This window comes from Pseudopipra pipra, chromosome 1 (genome assembly GCF_036250125.1).
Source record: "Pseudopipra pipra isolate bDixPip1 chromosome 1, bDixPip1.hap1, whole genome shotgun sequence".
NCBI lineage: Eukaryota > Metazoa > Chordata > Aves > Passeriformes > Pipridae > Pseudopipra > Pseudopipra pipra.
Genome location: NC_087549.1, coordinates 152,182,308 through 152,209,783, shown reverse-complemented (window position 1 = coordinate 152,209,783; position 27,476 = coordinate 152,182,308). Strand labels below are relative to the sequence as shown.

The 27,476-nt window shown below is 41.9% G+C and overlaps 1 protein-coding gene and 1 long non-coding RNA gene across 2 annotated transcripts; one reads left to right on the top strand and one right to left on the bottom strand.

The window, feature by feature from the left end:
* Positions 1–40: 40 nt before the first annotated feature.
* Positions 41–19,181, bottom strand: AQP1 (aquaporin 1 (Colton blood group)). The gene is made up of 4 exons (XM_064639324.1): positions 18,658–19,181; positions 3,977–4,141; positions 3,494–3,574; positions 41–1,964 (listed from the first exon to the last, which is right to left on the bottom strand). Exons 1-4 carry the CDS (start codon positions 19,045–19,047, stop codon positions 1,785–1,787), a joined length of 816 nt encoding a protein of 271 aa, XP_064495394.1. The 5' UTR covers positions 19,048–19,181; the 3' UTR covers positions 41–1,784.
* LOC135404597 (uncharacterized) lies at positions 8,175–22,001 on the top strand. The gene is made up of 3 exons (XR_010425718.1): positions 8,175–8,515; positions 8,839–8,905; positions 19,327–22,001. It is a non-coding gene; the product is annotated as an uncharacterized LOC135404597 (long non-coding RNA).
* Positions 22,002–27,476: the final 5,475 nt, after the last annotated feature.

Here is a 27,476-nt window from a genome sequence, read left to right as displayed (position 1 = left end):
TGTATTACACAGCAAATCAAAAATCAAGAATCATGAACAGTTCTTGTGTTAGCACAACCGATTTTGTTTATTTTGAAACCACCCCAAAACCCAATCATGCTCTATGCACACAGACAATACATGGGATAGCACACCAAGGGTAGACAAGAGAGATAAAATGTATTCTGGTTTATTTTGCTGGTGATTTTCCTTTTTATTATTTTTTTTTATTTTTTTTCATTGTACATCTGCTCAAGTTGATGAAATGATCCAACCCATATGGATTTCTGTGTCAATCCTCTCTCAATTCCCATGCCTCACTGTCTCTTTAAGAGGAGACATCCCTCCCACTGCCCCTGGGGTGTTTGTCTGGACTGTGCTGATTTTTATTTAGATTCCCCTGGGCCTCATTTCTTACGGAAAACTGTTTAGTGCAGAACAAGTATATCAGCATGTATCTGCTTTAACTATATTCTACAGTTAGTAGGTAAGACCAGCTAATGCCTTGGGTTACTCAGGAAATCATAAGTAGCACACACACAAAACCAAAAACAGAAAATAGTCTTCCAAATCATTTAGAGTGTTGATTTTCTCCACGTTTCCAGTGTCATTTATTTTGCTAAGCAATGCTGCAATTCTTTTCTTTCCACTTGTCTTTATGCTCTTGTTTTCTTACAAAACAGTATACTAGGCTTTCTGTATAAAACATATATATAAACATTTATATATATATATATATAAAAAAAACAAAGCAACGACCCCCAAAATGGACTTACACACAGGTATGTATTTGTCCCTCATTAGAAAATAGACTGTGTGTACATCTATTTGTTGTCCCTGAATGTCACAGCGCTGGCTATTGGAATGGGGTCACAAAGAAAGGGGACTTCTTTTCTCCTTGTTTTGCTCTAAAACATGCAGATAAATTACATAAGATGAACAAAAGCAGAGTAGTCACAGGAACAATCAGATCCCGCTCACACACTGGCACCATGTTGTTCTTGTGGCCATTGTTATTACTACTCTCCTATTTGACTTCTAGTTATTACTTCCCAGGAATTAACATATCTGTACATTTTTTTTGTCCCATATTTTCTCCCCTCACCATGAGCTGGATGCAGATTTAGGGAGAGTGAAAACATTAGAAAGTCTAAAGGATCCCGGGACTCTGGAGATTTTTACCCTGCTAAACTTTTATCAGAGAAGATCAAGCATTTACAAAATTACGGTTAATTCTACATAACAAGTAATTTTTAGTGGCCTTTCATTCCAAAAGAGACTTTTGGACAATGATTTGAGATAGATTTTCCTGCGCATTGCTGGCATTAGATACCAGCCTTGCATTTTTGTATAAATGCTTTTTTTCAGATGTAAGTCCCACATTATGATGGTTCTCTGTCCTCAATATCTATTCTTTCAGCAAACAGACTGGTCATTTGAACTACTTATCATTACTGAGTTATGTGGTGGGAGAACTGCCCATGCTAAATACACCAGAAAATTTGGTGCTAGCAAGGGAGGGGTTAAATTTCAGCCCAATTTATTTAGCTCATGCAAAGGTGTCTAAAAATGACTTCTTGGCCCAAAGACTCTATAATTGAAAAACCACAGATACAAAAAAAAAAAATATATTATTAGGATTGGGGGCATAAAAGGGAAAACCGTATTGAATTAAAAAAACCAAAGTACTGCTTGCTGGTTTACAAAGAGTCTGTAACACTGATAAAATCTTCGGAAACCAATGTGCTGCTTTTTTTTCTTTTTTTTTTTTTTCTTTTTTTTTTTCCCCCCTTCCTTGTCCTCCGTTATTTGGGCTTCATTTCCACACGGGAGTTCATGTCATCTCCTTCCAGGTCATACTCTTCCACCTGGCCACTGGTCCACACCTTCATGCGGTCGGTCAGGTCGCTGGTCCTGGGAGCCAGGATGAAGTCGTAGATCAGGGCAGCACTTGCTCCTCCAATGATTGGGCCAACCCAGAAGATCTGAAACACAGATCCAAGCCCAGTTAATGCATCAGGTCTTTCTACACTTGAAGCTCTTCTGCAAAGTTCCTCGTTCTCACAGAAAAAAATTACTCTGAGAACATTAAATTTACACCGAAACCTGAATGTTTACTTAACCACGTGGCAGGAGATCAGGAATTTCTCACCATGAATTGGTGATAGACCTGGAGGTGAATAACTGTGACTGTGTTGCCAAGTTCTGACATTTAAAATCAAGTATCTACTGCTAAAACTTCTCTGCTGCTCCAGGTAGGTTTGGCAGCAGAGCAGAATTTCAAGGACAACAGGGCATTAGATTCCATTCTCCCATTAACTTCCAGTGATGAGTGAATTTGAAAGTATTACTCAATGAGGACCTAATTAAAGGCTTAATTTCCTACTAGCTGCTCTTTAGTTGTGATATTGCTGTAATTGAACTGATCTAACCACTCAAGGCAAGTGAAGTTTGGAAGGAGAGGTAATAAAAGGATTTTAGTAGACAGGTTGATTTTATTAGAAATAACTGATGACATTGAAGGATTTGAAAGGCCAAAGAGTCACTGAGTTTGAAAAATTTTTCTTTTATTCAGCAATACCACTAGTCTAACATAATTATTACCTCCATCTCCTTCTGTCTGCACAAAAGATAATAATTTTTCTATTAAGTTCTGAAAATACCAACTACTAGCTTAGTTGCTTTACGCTAGAATCCCAATAGAAATTTTTGTGGGAAATATTTTAAAATTTCCCCAGTATCCTTATCTTGTATTTTATTCTTTAGATTAAAATGACATCCATACCCACAATTTTCACAACCCGTTATAGTATCACTCGATTTCCACCAATGCCTATGCAACTGACTGCCAAAATCATGAGTAGGAGAGTTGGAACAAGCTACATTTTATATATTCAAGAACACATGCTCATTTACAACTTTTTTATCAGCCTTCTTTATTGAGCTTTGGTGAAATCAATACATTTTTGTGAAGCTGCTCATTTTAACCACATTGAACCACAGGGAATAATCTAAAATTTATAGTGTTTCCAGAGCACTTATCCTTGAAAACACATAAGCAGGCACTTAAAACTTTAAGATGCTGAACATTTTATTGGCTCTCAAATATTGGATGATCCATTTCAGTTTATAAACCTGCTTAAGAATCTTCCTAAATTGGGTTTTACCAGATTAAGCAGCAGCACTTTACAAACTCGGTTTAAACAATAAATACACAACACAGGATTTTGTGTAATTAGGCTTAAACATGTAAAATGTTCAAAATAAATAAATATAAGGGGAAATAACCAAAGAAAATCTACTGCATTACTCTGAACACAGAGACTGAATGAGCCTGAGGACTTTCTGGTTGCCTGAGGCTGGTCAGGAGCGAAGGGAGACTTTTCGTTGTTAAATGAAATAGAAATGGCAGCTCTCTGAGCTGGTCCTATTGATACGTGTTTAAATGTTTCTGATCTTGTGGGTTATGCATATTCAGAGGCTCTTTTGAAGTAAAGAAACACATCCAACTCACCCAGTGGTTTTCAAAGTTGTTGGCGATCAGTGCCGAGCCAAAGGATCTGGCCGGGTTAATCCCACAGCCGGTGTAGTCGATCTGGGAGGGGGGAAAGAGAACCAGTGTGAGGCACATGTGGCACCCTGATTTCACAGCGGGGCAGGTGGCAGCCTGCAGCAGGGTTTGGATGCTCACAACAGCTTTATTCACCCCACCCATTCTTCCTCGGAGAAAGGAGGAAGAATGTTTGCCACAGGTTTGTCCTGTCCCATCAGGAAAACAGATCCTACATGGCAGTGCCTGCCAGATGTGCCACCTCACCACTCGCTGCCACAGCCACACAGCCCACGAAAGAAGGGGCATGTGTGTTGCAGAAACAGGGAGAGTCTCAGAAGTGGAAGGAGAAGGAAGAAACTATCGCTGCCCCATCATCTTCCTGCCTTCACCGGCTCGTCCCGGGGTGGGACATTGCAGGTACAAACTGTGAGGGCTAAAACTTACAGCAAGCAGATGCCCCAAGGCAACAGAGAGACCGATGGCCAAGGGTGCTGATCCCGAGACATCGTTCCTTCTCCGGTCCGTGGTGGCCAGGACACACAACACCAGCTGGAAGGTGGCAATGATTTCGATCCCCAGTCCTTGGCCTGCATTGATTCCCTCTGAAAGCTGCAGGGGGACAAGAAGGACAATGTCACTTCATGTTCCTACCTGACTTCAACCAGTGTAACAAATTTTTGTAGGATCTATTTTCTCAATAGGAAAATGGAGACCTGCACAGCCATTTCTTTCCTCGGGTGAGTTTTGCTTAATGGGGGGAAAATAAAAAAAAAAGGGGGGGAAGAAAAAGTGAATGAAAATTAGTTTTGAACCTTGCACTGCTGTAGTCAAGTCTAGGCATAACCAAATTCCTTGGTGATTCACCATGGTTGAGTGGCTGCTGAATCCAGACAAAGCAGACACTCAACCACTGCACAGAACGAGAACAGAACTGATCTACACGTGAGAAACAAATGAGTCAGAGATTCTCCCTCAGCAGGGTTTACTTTTTCAGAAGTGACCTGTGGTGCCTGAGGGCATTCACTCATTGCTTCTGAGATTTCCACATTAATATTAAGATACCTATACCAGGAATCAACTGGCTGAAAATATTCCTCTAATGCCACGTGAAATGACCTGAGATATCAAGTGTTTCTGTGGGACTGGTGGATATAACACAGATTCTACAGAAGACCACAGGTGACTAAAAACCTTCTTGATGTCAATATTTAGGAAATGTATCTCTAACTTGGACAGGTAATGGATGTAATCATTGGAGAGGAGATCCATTCAGCTGATGAAATGTAGGTGATCACTGAAAGCTCTGTCTTTTATTTTGTATAGATCTCATTTGACTACAAAGAGCTTGGGGACTTAACTCACATGTAGATTCTTTTTGGCATCTTAGACCTAAACTAAACCTCATTCAACTTCTTTGGGATCCATAAAAGAGCACCCACAATTCAGGAGTTGATGGGAGAAATGTTTCAATTTCCTCCTGAAGCAAAGCAGATTGTCTAGTAAAACTCAAACTGGCAGACATAGATATTCCAATGGTATTACTAGTCATGAAATCAGTAGAGTTTCTTATAAATGTAAATGCTATATGACACACTGAAACCACAGTAATCACATAAATGAACATTACAGACTAGAAATGATGCCAATATTTCAGGAGTACTGATGGAAATTTGTGCTTAACAAGAAACCATGGAGCTAAAACATTTTTATAACAAGTTTTGAGTTCTCCTTCTAATTTCTGTGTTCAGTGGTGTCTTCAGTAAGTCAAGGCAAGACTGTTACTGAGCTGAATAACTTGGTGTCAAGCAGAAATAACTCAGTTGCATGGACAGGATGAAACATGAGCTTGGACACAGGCCAGAGAAATTGAGACTGGGACTGACTCGGAGTAGGAAGCAAACTCTGCAAAACTTCTGCTCAAAAATACTGCTGTCAGTAGGTTATCCCTTCTGTCAGAGCCTCTGCATTGAAAATTGCTGGGTCATACATGGCAAAACTATAATTACATGTTATTGTAATCTGTTCAGAATAATGAAACTATGGGAAATCATGCCATAAATCTGATTTTGTGGTTTTACGCCTTAATTTTCCCCAAACTAATATTTCAATGACATTAAAACTTAAAGACATTTAACTGAACTCTTTCACTGTCCACCTTTTCTACTCATTTTTCTTGTTTCTTCTCTGTGACAAAGTAGCATCATATCTAACTTTTAAGCACTGAAAAAAAATCTCAGTTTTTAGTCAGCACAAATCTGATTAGCTACATAAAAACAGTGCAAATAAACTGATTTCCAAGTCCTGCTAATCTGAAGCGCTAATAATATATTTTTATGTCTTGTTCTTCCATATGCAGGTGTGATATCCTCTCAGTTAAAAGCAGTTTATCCCCAAATAGAAGGGAATTTTGGTTGAAATGGTGGATATTTTGGTTCCTTCAGCATCCCTACAGTAGAAACTGAAATCAGTTAATGAAACCTTCAGCATTAATAGGACTTACATGTGAGAAGTATCAGTCTGACATAGATATATATGTATGAGGCAGCACTGAAAATTGCATGATCCAGAAATTCATGCTGAATTCCTGATATATCTCTAAATTAATGTTCTATTACTTAAGTCATCCCCTGTTAAAAATAAACACTGGTTTTCACTGCAAAGATGGTGAGATTTTTGGATCTCAATAAATTAGGCTTCAAATGCATTTCCCTGATATCAAAAGTAATTTTGGAATATGGTTTGTAGACTCCCTGGAAAATCCTACTCACATTTGGAAGGCCAAATGGCCAAACTTAAATCCAGGTGTCTTAGCAAATAAGTGACTGATACACACACGCCCAAAAGCAGAGAACAAACTAAATTCTTTTCTATCATAATGCAACTTTTAAACCCCAGAGAATCCATATCTGAGATCTGACGCATCAATGTCAACATTTCACAAACCCTGACATTTTAAAAGATTAAACCATTAGGCTTCCCCTTCGTTGGAAGGGCTTCTGTAAAAGACAAAAGACAATCAGAGCAAAACTGTGTTTTAAAAACCTTTGATAATCCTTTTCTTTGAGAGGTGGAAATCATATTCTTCCTCTCCCTCCAGGAAAAACACATCCTCCAGCTGACGTGACTTGAGGTCATTCCCCCTGCTAATCAACACTTATTGACGGGCTGTGTGGAATCAAAGAAAACCTGGAAATGTCATAGGAAAGCTCTTGCTTTCCTCCAGTGTGTAATTTTACACAGCCTGCCAGGAACAGGCTCTGGGACCTGTTCCAAAGCAAGGCAAACCCAGGCAAACCTTGGAAGTTCTGCTTTGCTGTGGCATAACGGGGAGAGTGGGAAGGTGCACCTCCTTGTATCAAGTTAAAATGCACATATGTATGTGTATATTTATGTTTATATCATCCTTGTTCACAGAGTATTTGTGTTACCCAGCTAACAGTGCAACAAGACTCATTTTGCACCTTTTGAATCTGCTGGTTTAAGCTCTTGGCAGAACCAGGTAAGCACAACCAACATGACTTTGTTGTCCTTCCCTTGTATTTTCCATTTGTTATTCTGGTTTTTTTAAGGGAAGCTTGGATTTTTGTAGGATACCTGGCTCCAGGAGCTTCAGGGCTGTCTAAAGCTTAATCCAAATCTAGTAGGAAGCAGTACCGTGCATTAAACCTGACTAAAAATCAATAGCAGGTCTTAACATCTGGCAGTCTGCTACAGAGAACATCAAGAATATGAAGTTACCATATCTCTGGTGCCTAAATAGACAAAATAATGCCTCAAAACATAATAAACAGCCACCTCTACTGCAGTGTTGGGGTGAAGGGGGCCTTTTCCAGTGACTGTACCCACACTGCAGTGACTTTCTTCCCTTCATTGGTCACAAGGTCTGTCGGTTGACATTTGCCTTTGATGAATCTGCTGGAAGTCTCTGACATCTTCTCATCCCAGCCCAAAAATGGTCATTAAAGTCACAGAAAAAAGTGTCAGAGGACAGGGAATAGCTCAGTTCTGAGCTTTTCATGCTTCAGACTTGGGAGACTTGAGTAAATTCAGTGCTGGAAGGAACCAAATACACTTTAAGGGCTGAAAATGAAGCACACAGGCCCACGTTCATCTCCAACACAGTTTCCCACTTCCCATAGGAGTCTATCCAGGCTTCTTCTCCTTTTTTGTTCACATGAATAATTCCACGAAACTTCATTTTTAAGGCACTATTTTGACAGAAGAGGGACCAGAAACACACATGAGAAATGGGTTACATCATTGGCAAGAGCTGAGAGTTAAATGTAGATACATTTATCTGATCAGCTGAATCAGTCTTGGCTGCATTAACTTGCACTGAGTAATTCTCTCTTGGCTGTCACAGCACCCAGATGACAAGCAGAAACCTCCGTGTAGACACACCAAGGGAGGTGTATCCTGTGAGCAGAATTCCACCATTTCCAACAATAATGATTCTATGATTAATATTTTTACCCCAGTTCACTGTGAATCCGAACAACTTCGTGGAATAAAAATCTGCTGGAACTCAATAAATGTACAGAAATCAAATCTTATCCAGAAAGGTCCTGGATTGCAGAGATGCAACTGATTGGGACCTAAGGAAGCACTTAAGGCAAGTTGGAGCCCTCTGCTTTGCATTACTGGAGATGGAATGGGTCCCCATTCAAATATTAACTTTATCTGTTAATGCTGCTCCTGAGAAATCCAGTTTGAATTCAGTGCTGACTCTGCTTTGAGCAAGAGGTTGGACCAGAGACCTCCCGAGGTCCTTTCCAAGCTGAAATATTATATAAGGGACCTTAGTTCTTTGGAAAGGTTCTTCCTAGGGGAAGGTTTGGGGCAGGATTGCCTCAGTGCTGCTCTGGCTCAGCTGAGTTAATGTCTAGAAGCAGCTGGTGACAGAAGGAAATAGAGGAACATCAAGTGGTGGATCAATCCCCGTGAAGGCTCTGAACAGATCTACCAGTGATACAACACATATAGGTCAGTGACTCAAGAGACATGAGCTGTAATCAAACAAGGACTGTTAAACCTGAGGTAAATATTAATGAAAAATCATTATCTAGCCATGAACATGGGAGTAACCATCTGAGAGGAACACCTGCTTTTTGTCCTAGGAAATGGGGAGCAGTCGCGTTGCTTCCAGTTCTCCACATCAGACAGGAGGCAGGAACTGTGGAATTTGTTTCTCAGAAGTGCCCTTAGCTGCCATGTTTAGCTGACTGACTTCCACAGCAACAATTTGGGCAAATTAATGGTATGTTTTCTTTCCTTTTGATTTTTTTTTTTTTTAAATAATTTTTTAGGACAGGATATTTGTCCGTTGTCCGCCTTCAGAAGAGAAATGGGGACAGGAAATTAAACTGGCCCAAGGTAAACCCCACTGTGTACTTCTCTGGTGCCTTCATATTTTTCTCATTATGACCAAAAGTATATCAAGTCCAAACCTGTTTCCCGTTACATGGATAAGACAGTTTGTTATGCAAGGTGGTTCCATCACGTGGTGCTGTGCTCCACCTCATCCAACAAACCCAGGATTGTGGCTTCTAGGGTCCAGCTCACTTTCATATAACAGGGATTAGTTTCTCATTGTTCCTGAAAAATCATAGGCCTCTGGAATTGGAGAGGTCTATTTTTTAGCAGGGGAATGTCAGCTTTCCCCATTCTTACGAAACACCACTGCAAGCCCTGCTGGCTGGTGTGCTTCAGAAGGAGAAAATTCAGGGCAAAGCAATTTAGTGAGACATATAACATCACTAATGGCTGGGGCTTCTTTTCTTTGCATATCTCAGCCATCCCCACTAAATTATTACCTTATCTCTGCCATGGCAGATATTTTTCTTAAAAGCAGATCTTTAGTATTTTATTAAAAAAACACAAACTCTTGCAGTCTTACTGCATTTTATTCCTGCAGCTTGAACTTTCCCTTCTTTGATTTTCCTTCTTTTTCTTAATAAGTGAAAGCCTTCACATTAATTTAAATGGTTCATTCTCTCTTCTTCATCCCCTTGCTTGAAATATTAATTATGCTTCTTTATCCCAACTATCATTTCAGTGCTTAGCTGGGCAAAGTTCTTCAATACAATGTTCTTCAAATGTAACCTCAGAAATTCATGTCCCTACTTCCCTGCAAACCATCTCCTTCTACCTCACCTGCCATTTTTTCAGACTTTTCTCACTCTTTCAGCTCCAGCTCTGTCATGAAAAGAATTCGATAACTTCCACCTTGATAACATACCTTTTTTCTGCTGGAATTCTGTCCCAGATCTCCATAGCTATAACTCTTCCTTTAATTGATAGTCAAAATTTATTCAGAGATTTTATCCCTGGCTATTTAACTGCAGTTATTCACTTTAACAATATCCCTGTGAAATGGATGTTTCTATACCCACTGAGTGTTAGGGATTCAGAGAGTACAAAAGTCTCATTTTTTTAGGAAGTAGAGACAGGCAAAGATCTAAAGAGTTTCACTTAAAATAATATGACAGGAGCACTCAGAACCTGCTTATGAATTAGCTTTGGATCCTGTCCTAGATCAACAACAGAAACGTTCAGCAGAACCTGGGGACAAAACATATTGTCCTCTGTTAGATTATCCTTCCTATAAATACAGCCTTTAGAGCTCTAAAGGAGACTCATTCAATTCCCAAAGGAGAAATCATATTTTCCGTTCTTTGGGCAGCAGACACCCTCCAGGAACAGGATTAACCTCCCTCCTCCCACCCTCCCTGAGGGCTGAGGAGAAACCAGCCAGGGCTTTGTGTCACAGCAGCCTGGTGAAGAGAAGAGAGATGGTTTAATTTATATTAAACCAGAGCACATAAAGTTTTTATGTCAGGCCAGTGACAGGCAGTAAAAGTCAGTCCCTCTATAGGACTTGCATTTGGCACAGCTGGTTGGGGACAGACCATTTGTCTTATTTACACTTTCACTTTTTCATGTGCCTCTGGGAAAGTTGTTTTTGGGGAAGCAATTTTTTTTGGTTGTTAAATCTTGCTGCTGAGAAATAAACACCTTCTGTTGAGAGGATGAGGAATTGTGAGGTTTCTTATTTTTTTTTCTTTATCTAGCAAATAGTTAATTTTCTGTAACATGTGAAGCACTCATTTATATCATAGAGCTGTTTGTGATCTCCTGTATTACCATCCCAAAAGGAGACAGTGTTTCAATGGAGAATTTTTGGGAATATCTGAATTTTGAGCCTAATAGGATCTTCCTTTCTATGTTGTTACTGGAATAACCAGCTGGATTTGCACAAACCTCACAATATGGTTCTTGGCAGTTGCACCAAGGCGATATTTTATATTTCTAGACAAACACTCCAGGAAAACTGTGAAGTTTTCAAACTTTCCATGTCTGAGGGAGTTCATACAGTCAGTCCTCTGCAGCCTTGGCATTTCCATGGAGTTAAAAAGCAGCTCTGAGTATGTGCAACGTATTTCAGGAATCAGGGGAACAGTTCCAGCTCCTTCATTTCACCACCTTGTTCATCAGGCAAAAAGTCATAACAAAGGAAGGAAAAGGGGCCAAACCCGACCTTACTCATTCCAAACACAGTCAGCATTGCCTTCAGGAGAAGTTGTGTATGTGTGTAAGGAAATGTGCCACAGTTCTGCTCTGAAAGCATCCACTGACTTCCCTCGGCTCAGAGTCAGTGTCAAGAGCCTGGAAAAGTTCAGGTTTCTGTGATACCTCTCAGTGGTTCCTCGAGAGGGGATGCACGGGGGTGATCCAGGGAAGCACACAGAGCATTTCTTTGCTCCTTTCTAGTCTACAAATGCCAAAAGAGAAACCCATTGCAGAGATTTCAGGCTGCATTTTTGCCCTCCTGCTGTTTATAGTTTCCTCCAGGATGCCTGTCAGGCTCTGTATATTTGATCTAACAGGTCGATGTTTTGCCTTAGCCTCAGATCTCATCAGTGGAGCTGCAGCAGATAAACACCTGCACCAGCCTTGGCTCTGGATGCCAGGAAGAGCAGTACTTCCCCATCAGGTTACACATTAATAAATACTCAAGGACTGCCTGCTGCTCCCAGCCAGGCCAGGAAAACCTCCAGGAGACATTCAAATGCTCTGTGACATCTGCATAATTATTATTCTGGAGGTACTGACGGGCACAGCCACAGACCATGAGGTCTCACTGTGACAGGTACCAGATCAGCACACAGGGAAAAGCTGCCTCTGCTTACCTGTAATAAAGAGACAACACCTAAGGGCAGGGAAATTCAGAAATTTAAAAATACAGATCAGAACATACAGATTGTTTGTTCTCTATAAAGTTGAGCACAAGCACAATAGCTTGGACTGGTTTCCCTAACTCTGGAATAGGGATTTCTCTGAGAATGAAGATTTCTTTGGCATTTTCAATTGTGGTACCAGGTAAAGACCTCTCTGCTATTGAATTCTCTCGATTAAGCTACAGAATGGACAAATAAGCAAAAACGTACCACTGCTCTAAAGAAAACAGGCAATTTCCTCTTGAGACAAACAGGAAATTTTTCAAGGGCTATTTTTTCTTCCTTTAGTACTTGTGATGTGGTTTGGTATCCTTGCTTTAAAAATGCTTCTCTTAAAAATACCTATACAGCCCGGATAGTGATATTATTTAGGATTCTCTGATTAAAGAAATGTTATCCTCGACTCCCTGAAGGTTCACATTATCTGTTGAAGCCCATGAGCTCTGCTACAAAAACTTCTATGTTTTTTCTTACCATTGGATCAATTTACCCAGAATTGATCCATAATATCCATTCTCATGTTTACTGTGGAAATTTCCATTTGTTCCCAGGCTGTGGTTCTTGCCATGTAAGAGCTTTAGACACCCAGTAACAGAGTGTTTTTTTTAAATTCTTTTTAATTTAAATTAAAAAATGGAATTTGGGCTAGAGATAGATCTATCACTTTGGTGTGTGAACACATGTACACACAGAATATCCCATACATATGGCACAACACATAGAACCCTATGGAAGGGGAAAACCATTTTAACTTTTTATTCACCAGTCAGGAAGGGTGGTGGCAAAATGAATTTCCTTATATTTCACACTTTATCCTACTTAGTTTGACAGCTGATCAAACACAGAAAGAAACTGTTCTCTGAAAATCCCGGCATGACTCCACTTGAATTACAATAGTAATTTATCCACCAAATCAATAATGGTTTTAGGTCTATGGCAACTCAATGTTTTGCAACCTCCTGTGCACTCCTTTAATCAATTTCTATAATTTCTATGTAGAAATAAATAAAGGGCATTTTAATCTGAGTCTTGCAGAGCATTTCTGAAACAGTGAGCCAGATGTCCTCGGGTCCTCTGGATGTGGACCATGGTACAAAACCCCCCTTTAACCCCTCTGTTCTAGCACCAAAATGCTGCTGGATGATCACTAAGGCCTTGCCTTGTGCCAGCAGTGGCTGTGCTGCTGCATCCCTGAGTGTTCTCTGCCAAAATCTCGGGACAGGGCTGTATTATTATAGAAGCACTAAGCAAATATTGGAAATGGAAATTAGATAATAAGCTCTGAGATCTGAGATAAGGATTGGAGCTGTAACCCGTTAGCCCAAAATGCTCCAGAGAATGGGTGATAACCATCAGGTTATCAGCCCAAATGTTTCTGCTGTCACTGTGTGAACTCATTAGAAAGAGGCCAAGACCGTGGCCAGTTTTTGAGCAGGTGCCTTTCCTGTGTCCCACCTGCCCGGCCTGGGGCGATCCAACACAATGCTGGCAGGCCATGAAAGGCCTCTGCTGCAAAAACTGACGTTGAACAATGAGCCATTGTTGTGACAGCTCTTTGTTAAGAAATAAAAATCCCAGATTAGTCTCATGCATCGAAACCGTTTTGCTCGCTCCAAAAAATGTGGTGACTTCTTGTAAAAGCCCCAGTGCTCGAGGACGCAGATGTGCCCCAGTAGAGGACAAGCCTGGCAGGACAAGCCTATGTTGGATCAAAAATAGGGAGTGCAGGGGGCAGAGACAGGGAGAATGAAGCTCCTGACTGCATTGAGGCTGGAGAAAGTCACAGTATATAATCTAAATTTAAAAAAAAAAAAAAGGCATCCAGGGATTTTTTAACGAGCGCTAAAAGGTCAACAACTCAGCTGCGTGTCCCGTCCATCCAGCGGCACCTCTGGAGCTGCAATTTTCCACACTGACTCAGAGGAAAAGCAGCATCACTTACTCGGTTGTCCACTCACGCTGTCAAGCCCTCAGTTTATTTTGGAAGTTCTTCCAACTCAAGCCGCCTTTGTTTAATTTGAGGCTGAAGGAGAACAGACCCGCAGGGCGCGGGCGAGAGGAGAGAGGGAAATCACAGGGCAAACACTGAGTCATCGAGGGCAACCAAGCGAGTCCTGATCCCCATGGTCAGAGGGCCACCAGTGGCTCACTGGGCTGGACCAAATGTTGGGAGTTTGGTGATTCCCATCCGAGACGCCCCCTGAGAGAACTTTCTAAAGGATTGGAAAGATTCAACGAGAAATATCAGGGTAAAAACTTCAGCGCTGACCCAGGAATACCATTAAAAGGTGTGGCAGCTCTTAACTTTACGAAAGGGAATTCCCAGTGCAGGGGCAATTTCTGTTTTTACTTGAAGTCTCTGTGCCTTGGAAATTTTTTGGGAGAAAAATCACTAGGATTGATGCCCTAGAGATAAAATCATGTGCAGGAGATAAGGATCCATGTATCCTGTGCCCCATCCTATGTTCCAGTCTCCTGGAGACAAGAGATTGTTCATCTTCCCCAAATACCAGAATAAGATTGGAGCTGGGGAACATATCGACAGCAGAGAAAAAAAACACACCTCCAGCATAAGGGTTCTAAGCTGCTCTGCTGGTGCTGGATCACAATCCAACTTAGTGGGATGAGTTATGGAAAGAGGACTCATTCCCACCCCTGGAAGAGTTCAAGGCCAGGCTGGATTGGGCTTGGAGTAACCTGGTCTAGTGGAAGGTGTCTCTGCTCATGGCACAGGGTTGGAATGAGATGGGCTTTAAGGTCCCTTCCAAACCAAACCATTCCACATTTCTGTGATTCCGTGGGGAGACTTTGGTGAGGGTGGAAGGTGTCTCAAAGCAGCAGATACTGCCCTGGTGTGAAGAGTCAAGGACAGCAAAGGTTTCCTTTCTCCCTGACTTTCAGAAAGGATTTGGGCACTGTTTGTCACCAGAGGATGTTGCACCCATATGGGAACAAATTCTTCTGCCACAGCTGATCCAGATTTGGGGACACTCCTCTCAGCTGTAGTGGCAGAGACACAGCCAGTCACACTGAAAATCCAAAGGGTGTTCCAGCAACAGGTGACTTTCCATGCTCCAGGAATAGCATCTATATGACTATTCACCTGCCTTAACAAAATGCACCAAACCTCCAAATCCACTGACCACAGATCTCTCCTGTCTTTTCCAGAAAGAACTTCAGTTACACAAACAACATTTATCAGTCCACTGAGTGTTTTCTAAACCCAAGTCCTTCTATTTGTTATTCTTGGTTGTTTTTCTTTTCTCTTTATCTACCCGAGCAACGTTACCTTCAGGTCTGTTTTTCTTGCCTATACTTTTTGATCCACTTCTAACTTTTAAAACAATATCTTTCATCACAGACTTTGAAGGCAGAGTTTTCAAATATTTTCTAAATTATAGCCCCAAGAGTTAGGGGGCACATTTCCTGGCACTCCAGTCCGTGTGCCAAAACACAGAAAATATGAAATTGTAAAGCGGCGTCTGCGTTTCTTACAAACTCTGATTAATTGAATATATAAAATTAACCTGAGCGAAAGAAATTTCCTCAGAATGCTTTTAAAAGCTTGATAAAAGTTCTCCAGATAATCATTGCTGAACAGCAAATATTGTGTTACCTTAAAGCACGGGAGGCTACTCTCACCCGTCCTTCCTGCTTGAGCTCTCTGTTGGTCATTAACTGCTCATGCTGCATAGTTTCTTCCATTATCCAAACTACAGATCTGTCCTCACTAGACAATAGCCAGCTCTGCTGGCAGATGAGTGCATTTGGGATTAGGTATTCTCTATTCTTACAGTTTTACCTAATGGAAACTTGTAACGTGTAGTAAATCAACTTCCAAAAAAAGATACAATATGATGCAAGGAAAAATATCTGATTTTTTCAGAGAGCAAGCACACTGCATACCCCTCTTTCAGCTTTTCCAATTCTTGAAGTTTTTACTTTGGCACCCACACCACTACTAGAATATATTGGAAGTTAAGTGTTTTAAAAGGATTCAGTAATCTAAATACCTCCCTGAATTTTGTCCAAAATGTCTTACTTGGAATCAGCCAAAGTAACTAAAAATATTTCCTTTGACTTCAGTAAAGTTTGGATCAAACTATTAATGTGTGACTGCTTTGCTTGTCTTAGTGTAAAACAGATCTTAATATGGAACATGTTAAAGGAACATCCTGCATTTTCATTCTCCCTTCTTTCTCTTCAGCCTTGCACCTTCCATGGCTGGGTTTTGTGCTTCATCTGCTTGTGTTTCCCTTGTTCTCTTTGGGCAATGAGAAAGACACAATTTTATCCCACTTAATTCTGGATACTTAGCAGAGGATCTCAAGCCTAGAGCTTCATCAGGCCAAAGAAGATCTGGGTGTCTCTGGAGGACAACTTAATGGATCTAAAGGCTGAAGTCCCTCTCTTTGTCTCTCTTTCTCTGTGAACTAGAGAGAAGCCTATGGAAATGGATTCTCAGCTTGGTCCCTCAGTGCAGGACCTACAGCTGGGCAGGATAAATCTAAACTCAGGCATGCACCCCACCCAGTATCCACTGGGAACACTGGATGGACACTCACTCCATTAAACTGCTTCCATTTTTTCTGTTAAAAAAAACCACCTTTCCAAGAGCATGGCAGGGTCAAGACAGAGAACGAAGTCCCACACATCCAAGCCCTCTTCCCAACCTTATCAAACAACCATCCCAGCAGTGAGTCTACACCTCATTTCCCACAAGAAGGGCAGGAAGACAAAGCATCTGGCAGGGATGCCAGCTCTGTCCCTCCCCTCCTTGTCCTCTGGTTAAAAAGCATAACATAAAAGCAACTGTCCGTGGTTTCTCCTTGTCCTGTGTTTGCTGAGGGAGGCACCTGGTGCTGGGCTGTGGTTTCAGGATGTGCCCTGTTGAGAACAGCTCTGCACAAGCACAGCTCAGGCCCAACTCCCCTCTCAGTTCTCCCCTCCCCAGACACTCCAAGCTTGTCACTGGGAAATGAATGGATTTACTTTCCCTTCCTCTCTGGTTCTTTCCTGCAAGGGAGAAGAGCAGCTGCTGCCCTCCCCATCCCCAGGGAGGTCTCCCCACTGCTCCTCTAGCCAGAACATTTATAACTAGATGTGAAAGAGAAAAGAAAAAAAAAATTCAAAATTCTGAGTTTATGACAATGACAAACACTGAGACCAGGGATTTTAGGAACTGTATTAATTCATTGCACAGAAACTGTGGCCAAATTTGTAAAAATTTATATGATGGAGACTTAAACGCTGCCTGGTTTTGCCTTTGTAGCTCGGGGAGTTACTGACTGAGGAGCAAGAAGACCTTTACCCCCCTTTACAAATGGCCAGTTTTAGGGCTTTTGGTTAGAGAAAAGAACCAGTCATCAGGATTTTATGGAAGCAAAAGGGAAAGGCCAAGCTTAAGTGCTACCGAAACCAGACCTCCCGTGTTTAATGGCACTTGGACCTCTCGAGGAAACCACTTGGGTGGATCCCCTGTCCCATGTGGTTGAGCTGCTCCCTCTGCCAGTGGTTTCAGAGGAAAAGATCGTGTATCACACACACAGACAGAGCCTTCTGGAGTCAATAAAATTGTTTACTTTTCTTCCCCAAAGTGTTTTGAGTCAACCCATCAGAATTTCCAAGACGGTGGCAGGACAGAATAGCTGCAGGCACCAGGCTCCAGGGAGGAAGGCAGCCAACTCAGAGCCACACCAGGGTGGATGACACTGAGCTGCTCAGGAATCACCTTAACATCAGGTTTTATTATATTTTCAAAAACTGGCTCATCTTCTGAATTAGCTGTAATGCCACAGCATGCAAAAATCATATTAATATTTTGCCTAGATTATTTCAGAAAATGCACTGTATCTGCAGCTTTATGTCCCAAATATCCCTTCAGTTAGGTACATCTTTCAAATTAGCTCAAGTTAAAAGTATTCTGCAAGAAAGGGGCTACAGAAAGTATGTGAAATACCTGTTCTTAAGAGATCAGGTGAAATAAGTGACTAGAAGGCAATTTCCATTTATAGTACTGTGTGTAATGCAGTGGCTGTAGCACTGCCTCTGACAGGGGGATGATTTCAAGTTTAAAAGTGTATTTAGCCTTTTTTTCTCCTATTATGGTACAACAACAACAGCAAAATGACAACATTTTGAGGAGGAGGAGTTGTGGGCAGGCAGTTTTTAGGCAGCATGATGTGAGCATCTGGCTGGGAGTGGGATGAAACCTGTACCTCTGTTACCTGCAGCTGCCTCACATCTTTTCGCCTGAGAATTCAGAGTTTGTCCCATTTTTGCACAGAAATACACAGAAAGGGCAGCTGGGATTGTGTCAGGCAGGATCTGAGCACTCTGCCTAATGCAACAGGTAAAGCTCACAGCTTTGTGGACAGGGTTTCTCTTGCTACACATCTCTCCCTGCTCCCACAGGTTTTCATTGCAGTCGTCATCAGGTTACACAAACCATTAATTAGTTATTGAAAATGAACCACATTCACAGAAGCCAAAACAACACTGGTAAATGCTCATTAATCAGCATGTCACCTCAGAGACCCTCAGAATCATGAAAATCAGTCAACTGCCAGAGACTTCAGTGTTAAATTGTTGTCAAGAACCACCTTTCAGCAACTTGGATGTAAAAAACTGAACATAAGCAAAACTCATCCTGACCAGAACATCCTAAATCTCTGAAATAGGGGTGGGGAGGAAGGACCATCCCTATGACACAGATCCATCCTGGAATCAGGCAGGGCTGAATTCTCTGCTACAATAAGCAGTTGGCTGCCTGAGGTCACCATCACCCCCCCCCCTGCACAGGTTACAGGTGTTACATTTCTACTTGGAAAAAAAAAACACAAACAAAAAAAAAAAATAAAGAAGGAGGAATTAAAAGTTTCTACTCACCGCATTGAGCCCCAGGAGGTTGTTTGGGAGAGAGGAGGTGACTCCTGACAGAATTGCAGTGGCCACCACTGCCCCCAGGCACTGGGCAAGGATGTACATGAGCGCCTTGAAGATGCTGATCTGGCAGCTGAGCAGCAGCCCCAGGGTCACAGCCGGGTTCAGGTGGGCCCCGCTGATGTGGCCCACGCTCTGGGCCATGGTAGCGATGGATAACCCAAAAGCCAGTGAGACCTTCACGTTGTCCTGGGACCTCGTGGATGTTTTGTTGCCCACCACGGGGAAGCTGAAGCCCAGAGCCGAGCCAATGCTGATAAAAATAAAGAGGCTCATGGCAAGGAACTCAGCCACCACTGCCCTCCAGAACATTTTCTTTTTGAACTCACTAGCCATCTTTCCTCTTTCTCTCTCTCCCCTCCTTACTTTCCCTTCACCCTCTCTCCCTTCCTCTGCCTGATAGTTTTTCCTTTGAGGTCTGAAGAGAAATCTGGAGGAAAAATACAGTCCTTGGATTATTTATAGGGCTTTGGGTGGTCTGTAGGAGGGAAGGGGTGTTGCACAAAAGGAGGAAAGAACATCTACATAGATGCTGACTGCTAGATTGATGTAAGACACTGCTTGCCTGCCAAAGTTTTTTCTTCCTTTTTTTTTTCCTTTCCCCTCCCTTACCAGCGTTCGATCTCTGCCGCCGTTTTTAAGAGGCTTTTAAAAATTCCTGGAAAAATCTTTAGGAGCGCCTCAGGAATTTTTTTTACCCTCTACTTCTTGAACTCCTGTGTCATCATTCAGCACAGGGATTGGAACGAAAGCTTTGATGGGATTTCTGTCTCGAGCCGGACTGAAACAAAAAGCAAAGTTATCTGTGCAGGCTGGTGAGTTATTCACGCTCAGCTTCAGCGGCAGCAGAGAACATCTCAGAGTAGTAAATAAGACTGACAACTAAATCCATGCTCCAGGGACTTCAGCACCTCTGTTTCATTTGGAAACAGGTAGAAATGTCCTTTCTCTTGGCTCTGTGGACTTGGAGGTGGTTTGGATGCCAAGTCGGACGGCTGCACGGACACACTTGCGGATTTACACGGCTCACACAAGCTGGTGTTCACTGAGGAGGGATCAGTTTTAATCTCTGTGTAAAGCTGACATAACACTGAGTGTAAGCTGGAAGCTTTCTGTGGATGCAAGTCGGATGCTGACGGGGAGGTGTTTGTTTTTTCTGTGGGGTTTTTTTTTTATTTTTACTATTTTATTTTAATTTATGTCATTTCTTCACTTTTTCTCTCTCCAAAGCACAGAGGTGTTTCAGGGTTTCCCCAGCCTTCCTCTTCTGACCAGTAGGTTAAAAAAGTCAGTTTGGGGGCTTCCTGCAGTGAAAACCTGTGTGTCACCACTCAGCTGTCCCGGTTGTCACCAGGGAGACTGGCTGCTGCCTCTGAGCCACAGGACTGGCCAGAGACGGGGACAGAAGGGAGAGCAAGAGAGAAGGGAAATTACATGCTTGGTTTTGCAGACAGAATGAATTTCCCGGCAGTGCCAGAGTGTCTCTGAGAGCAAAAGGTCCGAGTGCCTGGTTTATCTCAGCGGGACTTGCACACACGCCTCGGATTAACCCCTGTGCTCTCAGATCTCTGCCCGCCTTAACAGCTGGGGGCACCTTCATCTGTAAACCAGGGCGTTTGCTCCGGCTTCAAACCAAGGAAAATCTGATCCAGAGTCAGGAACTGATTTCCTGGACCCAACTCTTGAAGGATGAGTGTTTAAAATCAGCCCACTTCTCTGCCTCCTCTTTTTTCTCCCTCTTCTTGCTTTAATGCACTGGTAATGTCCTCTAAATTATACTTAAATTAATTCAAGGCTTTTTCATTTGGACAATATGTCAGTAAGAAGGAAAAATCAAACACACACCTGGATAGTATTAGACAGTCAATAAGGGGTTTTAAAATACATTCAGTTTTCAAAAGATGATTCAGTGACAAAGCTGAAAACTGTTTAAACAGGAATCCAGATGTCTGCAGCCTGTCACCCCCAAGTTTTTATTCTTCCTAGGCATCAGATGTTCTTGATTTTCCATATAGCCAACTTTATTTCCTTCTGTTTTATAATGCACTTACACAACAGAACTGTACCAGTGAAAAAAGGAAAAAGCAAAGAAAAGGGGAATAATTCAGTTATTGGGTTTACCCTTCTAATTACAGTGGGACTTCAATGAGGAACCACGTGACAGACAAATCAAAAATCAAATTTAGCCAAATAATGGTAGATGGTAGAATTTTGATACAAGATTCTAGTTGTATCCTTTTCAGTGAAACTTTTTATTTACTGCAAACCGCCTCTGAGACTTGGAGATCTTCAGTGAGCAGCTTCTCTGGACCTACCAAACAGGTGCCCAAGACACAGGGCATGTATCACACACCTCAGGGGACTGGACACAGAAAGAGCTCTATGAATAGTTTACAAGAGTTTCCATTTGTCCCAAATTGGCACCTGTGGGATGGAGCTGCCCAGATAGTCAGCCCTATCCACAGGAAATTCCCTCTTTACTCACTTCTTCCTACAGTTAGGAACTGGATGACCAAGCAACCTCTGTATCAGTACTGACAAGGTGAGAAAGAATCCCTGAAAGGAAAATTTCTAGAAGCCAGGAAAATAGCCATGGGAAGTGCTGCAAAATGGTTCCTTGATTTCTACAGTCTCCTCTAAATATCCCTGACTGGCCTGTACCAGAGACTGGGTACCAGGAAAGCCAGATCTTTAGTCTGACCAGTGTAATATGTGAACAACACACAAATTAAATGTGCTTTAAGAGTAGCAGGTTGGACACTCACCTTGGTGCTGAACTAAAGTCACCTCACACTTGTATTTTCATCCTGGGACTCCTCATTGGTCTCTTCATAACTGTTACCCACCTCTCATTTTATATTTTGGGACTTGGTGCCACAGTAACTCAACAAAACAATAATTCAGACAGAAAAGAGAAAAAAAATCTGAAATAAATTAAAGACAGAAATGGTTCCAGGGAATATGTACATATACAAGAGATGGGTGGAGCTATTATCCAATTTTTCCATCTATGCTGTGATGTGAAGTAAATCATGATCATCTCTGCTGTGTTGTTACTAATTGCCTGTACAAGGAGGATACCCAGGGCCCCTCAGCCTTCAGCTGTGGGCAGAAAGAGCAGAGACAGACTTGGCCTGTGTGTAGAAGAACCACCAGGAGGGGAAACAGAAGGGGATGAAAACAAAAGAACAAATCTATTGCACAGGAAGTAGAGGGAGTTGTGGACAAAATAAATTGTACAGCAGCGTAAGTGTGATGAGAAAAGAGGAAAGAGAAAACATGAGTAGAGAAACCAGTGTGATGAGAAAAGAGGAAAGAGAAAACATGAGTAGAGAAACCAGCTGGACTTCTTCAGCAATGCCCACCATGACACAGATCTAATTGGTGCTCTACTCATTATGCCACTTTTCCACAAAACAAGCTCCATCCCACGTTACTCAGGCTGATGACAAAGACCCCAGGGCTTGGCCAAGTAACCAGAGGCCTCTGAACCCAGAGCCCACAACCACCAGAAGCCCAAAAAAAGGACAAACCCTGCTCATCAGGTAAGCTGGGATTTGTGCAGACATCTTTTCTGGGCATGGTTTTAGTTTATGCACCAAATCACACTTGAAGGTGGGGTTTGGTTTTTTCTGGAAATAGAGAGAGATGACTGCTAGCCTTATGTAAGTGTTTAGGACATGCAATTAAGCACAGATCTGACGGGAACAAGAGGGAGAAAGTAGTTCTTTAGCTGAGGGGTGTTTCTTCACAGATGATTTAAACCAGTGTACTCCCAACAACCCTTTGATTTAGTTACACTAGAGACAGTTGAGTGAAAAATCAAGCTCACAGGACTGGATATTTAATTGCCAAGATCCCAGGACCAACTCATTTTTCTGTCTGAAACCAATCAGGAGGGCTGTAGCACAAATCTCACTTAACATTTCAGTGAGAAAACAAATGTAGTTGGAGTGGTAGGCTTTGTTCTTTGCTCCCACACGTCAGATTGCTCAGGATCTCTGCTTTTTGAACAAGAAACAAATGTCAGTGACTGCAAATTTTGTTTTGGCTAACATGAATTCTTGGGGAATTTCCCTCTTAGGTGAAGGAACAGTCAAAGTTGAAGGGCAGAAGGAATATGTGTCAGTCCAGCAGTCAAACGATTGGAAGAACCAGGGGAAATTCAGCAAACCACAATTATTCTTCTCCTGAGAAGAATTAGTTACCCTGTGGCCCTGCCAGACAAGTCTTTTAGCAGGCAAGCAGCAGTTCCAGGAATACTCCATTTTATACAGTTTCAGAGACAACAGCAATTCCTATTTCTGCCCGTAGACTTTCACCCCTCTGGGGCATCACCAGCTCTCACCTCCGTGGAGAAGAGTAAAACTGTGGAACAGGAAAGAGCTGGAGCATCCATGTAATCTTACTCCAACATCTCAGAAATGGGAAGGAGTCCAGCATTTCTGTTTGGAATGAAAATGTTTTCCCCTGTGTTCTGTTCAGTGCTCTCCAAGCAGAAATTGTAGCTCACAGGTGGGGTTTCCAACAAGAATAATGCCATTGAATTAGATTTGCACCAATATTCAGGAGTTGCTTCCTGGGCTCCATTCCTTTTCTGGATAGAAGGAGAACATTTCCATTTTTCTATTGTAAAAAGTACAGGGTGGCCACTGAGTCAAGGGAAAGACACTCGGGAAAATCTCTGCAAGAGGTCCCTGAGCACAACCAACACCTAAAGCACGAGTAAAGTGCCCAGGAACTGGGAGGGGCTTTAGACTGAATCCCGGGCTTAATTCTCCTAAATCCAAGAAAGATGGAAGATTTCAGACACATCCCCCTCTGCAGCATTTGCTCCCAGCCAGTCTAAGCACCCACTTGCTCCATATGGCAACTGCTGAAAATTCCCTCCTTAGGGACTCAGCTGACTTTGTTCCCTGCATGGAAAACTCAGAGCCTGCAAAATCCCCCCTTACTGAGCTGGACCCTGGAACTGCTTTGGGATGCTGAACCTGAATTATCAGAAACTCACCTGTGAGGATCAGCAGTTATTTATCAACCACATGAGTCACCTGTTTTCTTTGGGAGACGAGATGGGATGTCACCCTCTAATGAGCAAGATTCAAAGGCATAAAGTTCACATGAATAATTTTCATTTATGTTCTTCCTGATTCAGCGAAATCAAAGCAGGTTCTAAAGACTAAAGTTTTTCCTTTTCTTAGAGACAAAAAGTATCTCTACTTTCCTCCATGTTCACCTGGACAACATAATTCTCTTTTTGATGGATTTTGTTTTAATTTTTCACTAGATATGTATACGTTGAGCCTCATTTTTATTTTTTTCCCTCCAGAATCATAAAACTGTAGAAAATTTATCAGTGTATATATGACTGGACAAAATCTGTGGTTGTACAACAAATGAATGAAATTCAATATCAGCAGAGGCAAACCTATTTACATCGATGACCAATTTAATCCAGATGGACAGAGAAGATGATTAAAAAGTTGTTTTCTCTTGAAGGAGATTTTGAAGGCATCTGAAGAGAAAATCCCTCATGAATGTCCTCAGAGAGTTTGCCTCCAATTTCAAGTTTTCTCTTGCCTCCAATTTCAAGTTTTCTCTCTTCTGAGGGAGAGAGACCTTACAGCACTTCCTGAAAACATATATAATGCAGTGATAAATGTGTCAGTACAGCACAATTTTTCATCACAAGCACAACAAAGCCATGTGGGTGGCATTTGTCCCTCCTAATTGTTGGTATCTACCATGAAAATGTCTCTGACTGATCTGATGTCCTCTGTCTTATTGAATGCACAGTGTGTGAGCTTTCAGAATGTAATCACAGTCCTTGATTTCAGACATCTACACTCCACTGGCTCCATTTAACCAACTTTTTAGGCTTCCTGGGCTGCCCAGCTCCAGCCAGCACTTACCTTTATCTGGAAATCCCAGTTCTCTGGCCATGAGAGCTGTCCACCTGCCAACCACACCAGCAGGACTGTTATTACCCTTTTTTTTGACACTTCTGGGACATTAAATGATAAAGATTACTGTCTTCCAACTGAGACATAAAAGGGAATTTCCCAGACAAATCAGCCTGCACCAGGAACCAGATTTTTGTTTCCCCCTGATTCTCCTGTACCCCCAATTTGACAGCAGCATCTCCACAAAGGAGGGGTGTTTTCCAGCTTGAAGGATTCTGTGGTTCCATGATTATGGACCATGAAGTTCTTCACCACTGCCTGCTCTCCTGACACACAGTGAGGACTGCTAGGGAAAGGGTACAGAGAATTCAGCTGTCCCCAGGAACATCTTTTGTCACATTCCAAATTAGGCATTTCTTCTCCCCAAGCTGATGCTGGAGAGAGAAACCACAGGCTCTGCTGCTTAGCAGGAACATTAATGCATAAAGCAATGTCCCTCTTATAGCAGCAATGGATAGAAAGGGGCTATGAATCCCTTGCCATTAAACAGGAGAAAATCTTACCTCTTTTTCTCCAACCAAACCTTCTCCTCTGTGTGTTATTTAAACACAGTTGGCTTGTGAAATGGTTGGTTTTTCTGGCAATCTCAGAAAACGCTGCCACATCGAGGGTTAAATGCCAAATATGATTTTTTTTTTTTCCCTAAGTGCACATATTTAGCAACAATTGTCCTTTTGAATTTCCTGTGTCCAGTGCATCACTGGGAGGTTGACCAATTTTTTTTTCTTTTTTTTTTTTTTTCTTTTTTTCTTTTGCCCTGCACATTGTGTTACATAAAATAACAAGTCTGCCAGGAATACTGGGCATGACACACCAGTGACTGTGCTAATGAAAGCCTTGGTCCTTCATTACAAATACAGGAGGTGAATAAACCATTGTTGCTACCATAGGAAAGTTTTCAGTATGGATCACAGTCCTCTTGGTTTCTCGGTGTGCAGAAGAAATCAAGCTGAGGATGCCACTGCTATAAGCTCCACCAATGCTGATGATTTAGTTGTTTGGAGGGAGGTTTTTTATGTAATTTCCCTGAGTTTTTTTCCAAGATTTCATCCCTGTGTGTGCTCTGTGCTCTGTTTCCCCACAGCTCCACTGCTCAGGCTCACAGCTTGTCTTTGGCACAGTCCGAGGTGCTGATTCAACATCACAGACTTCTTTATTATAATGAATTTCTTCTAACTGCCAAGTGTTATAGGGCACTGGATGTTGAGCTGATAGGAAAATAAAAGGGAGACCTTGAGGTGAAGCTTGTGACCTATTTCCCAAGCAGAAAAAAGCCTTGAGGTGAACTTTGTCAGGTTTATCACATGGCCACAGTCTGGGAAGTGTCAGCTGGACTTGTTAAATCTATGAGATCACATTGCAGCAGCAAAGTAATTCACCATTTCATACAGGCTGGGGAGATTAGGCAATAAAACAAAGTCACTATGGGCAGAGCACTCTTATGTCTCACAGAATGTCACTCATACTAAATGGATCTTCCTTGGAAGTTCCTTAGTCTTTCCTGCATCTCCAATTACACTTACAATCCTCCTGACAGCAGTTTATCTAGGCTGTCTTAAAGACCTTCCTCAAGGATGGTGATCCTTGGATGCCTTTAGATGTTTCATTCCAGTGCTTACACCAAAAATTTCCAAATCTCCCTTGCAGTGAAAGCCCAACAACATGGACCTTGGAAAAGATTTATGCCTTCCTCTCAAATATTTGTTAGATATTTAAATATTATTTGTCTCATTTATTTATACACTAATCAACTCATTTTCTTGAAAACTTCCCTCTTTTGGTCCTCTTGACTTGCTGTTAATGTAGTTTTTTTATCTGGTGTTTGGAGGATTATAATACAGTGAATTTTCTCTATAGAAAAGCTTCTTTGTACTTCAGACCAGTTTTGCAATTCACAAGGTTCATCTTAAATTCTGATCTTGCACCTCCACACTAATGCTGCCTTTTTTTAAGTCAACTAAAATTTGCAACTTTAACACCTGCTCGCCACTCCAGCCCTCCAGACATAAACCAGTGGAAAATAACACACCAGAACAAGAGCCTAGCAAATGAAACTCAAAAGGACAATTGTTGCTAAATACGTGCACTTAGAAAAAAAAAAATCATACTTGGCATTTAACCTTCAATATGGTGGTGTTTTCTGAGATTTCCAAAGAAACCAACCATTTGGATCTGTATGACATCCTCAGTTTTGATGATGAACCATCACTATCTTTAGGTGCAGCTTCCCACAGCCATGCACTTGCTGTCGATTCATAATCCTCACTGGGACCGTCCTCCCCTGATTACAGGAGCAGAAAACTCATGGTTTGACTGAGGTCAAGGAGTAACAACTATTGCAACTCACACGTGAGACTTAAATCAAAGAAAGCCCTGAGCAATAGTAACATTAACCTCACCTGGCTTCAGAGACATTCCATTTTCTGCTACTTGTTTCCCTTATTTAGAGGAAAGAAACAGGCACTTTTGGCACTTGACTCATGGAATATGTTTGTGCATCCACGTTGGATGCCTTGCACCAGGGACACAATTGACTGTGTTGGTCAAATCTTTACCTCAAAGTGAACTTTGATGAGTAAAACTACTATTCTTGTTTGTGACACAAATTATGAGCAAGACCTCCCCCATTCCTCCAGGAACAAGCTCGGAGCACGTTGGCACTGGGGAAGCAGGAAGGTCTGTCAGCATCTACTCTGGCTGTGACAAAAACGTAAGTTACAACTGGGAGTGGGTTATAGTCTCGTGGATGTGAACTATCACAGAATGAATCAGCTTCCTGGTGGTTGTATTTCAGCAGGAAAA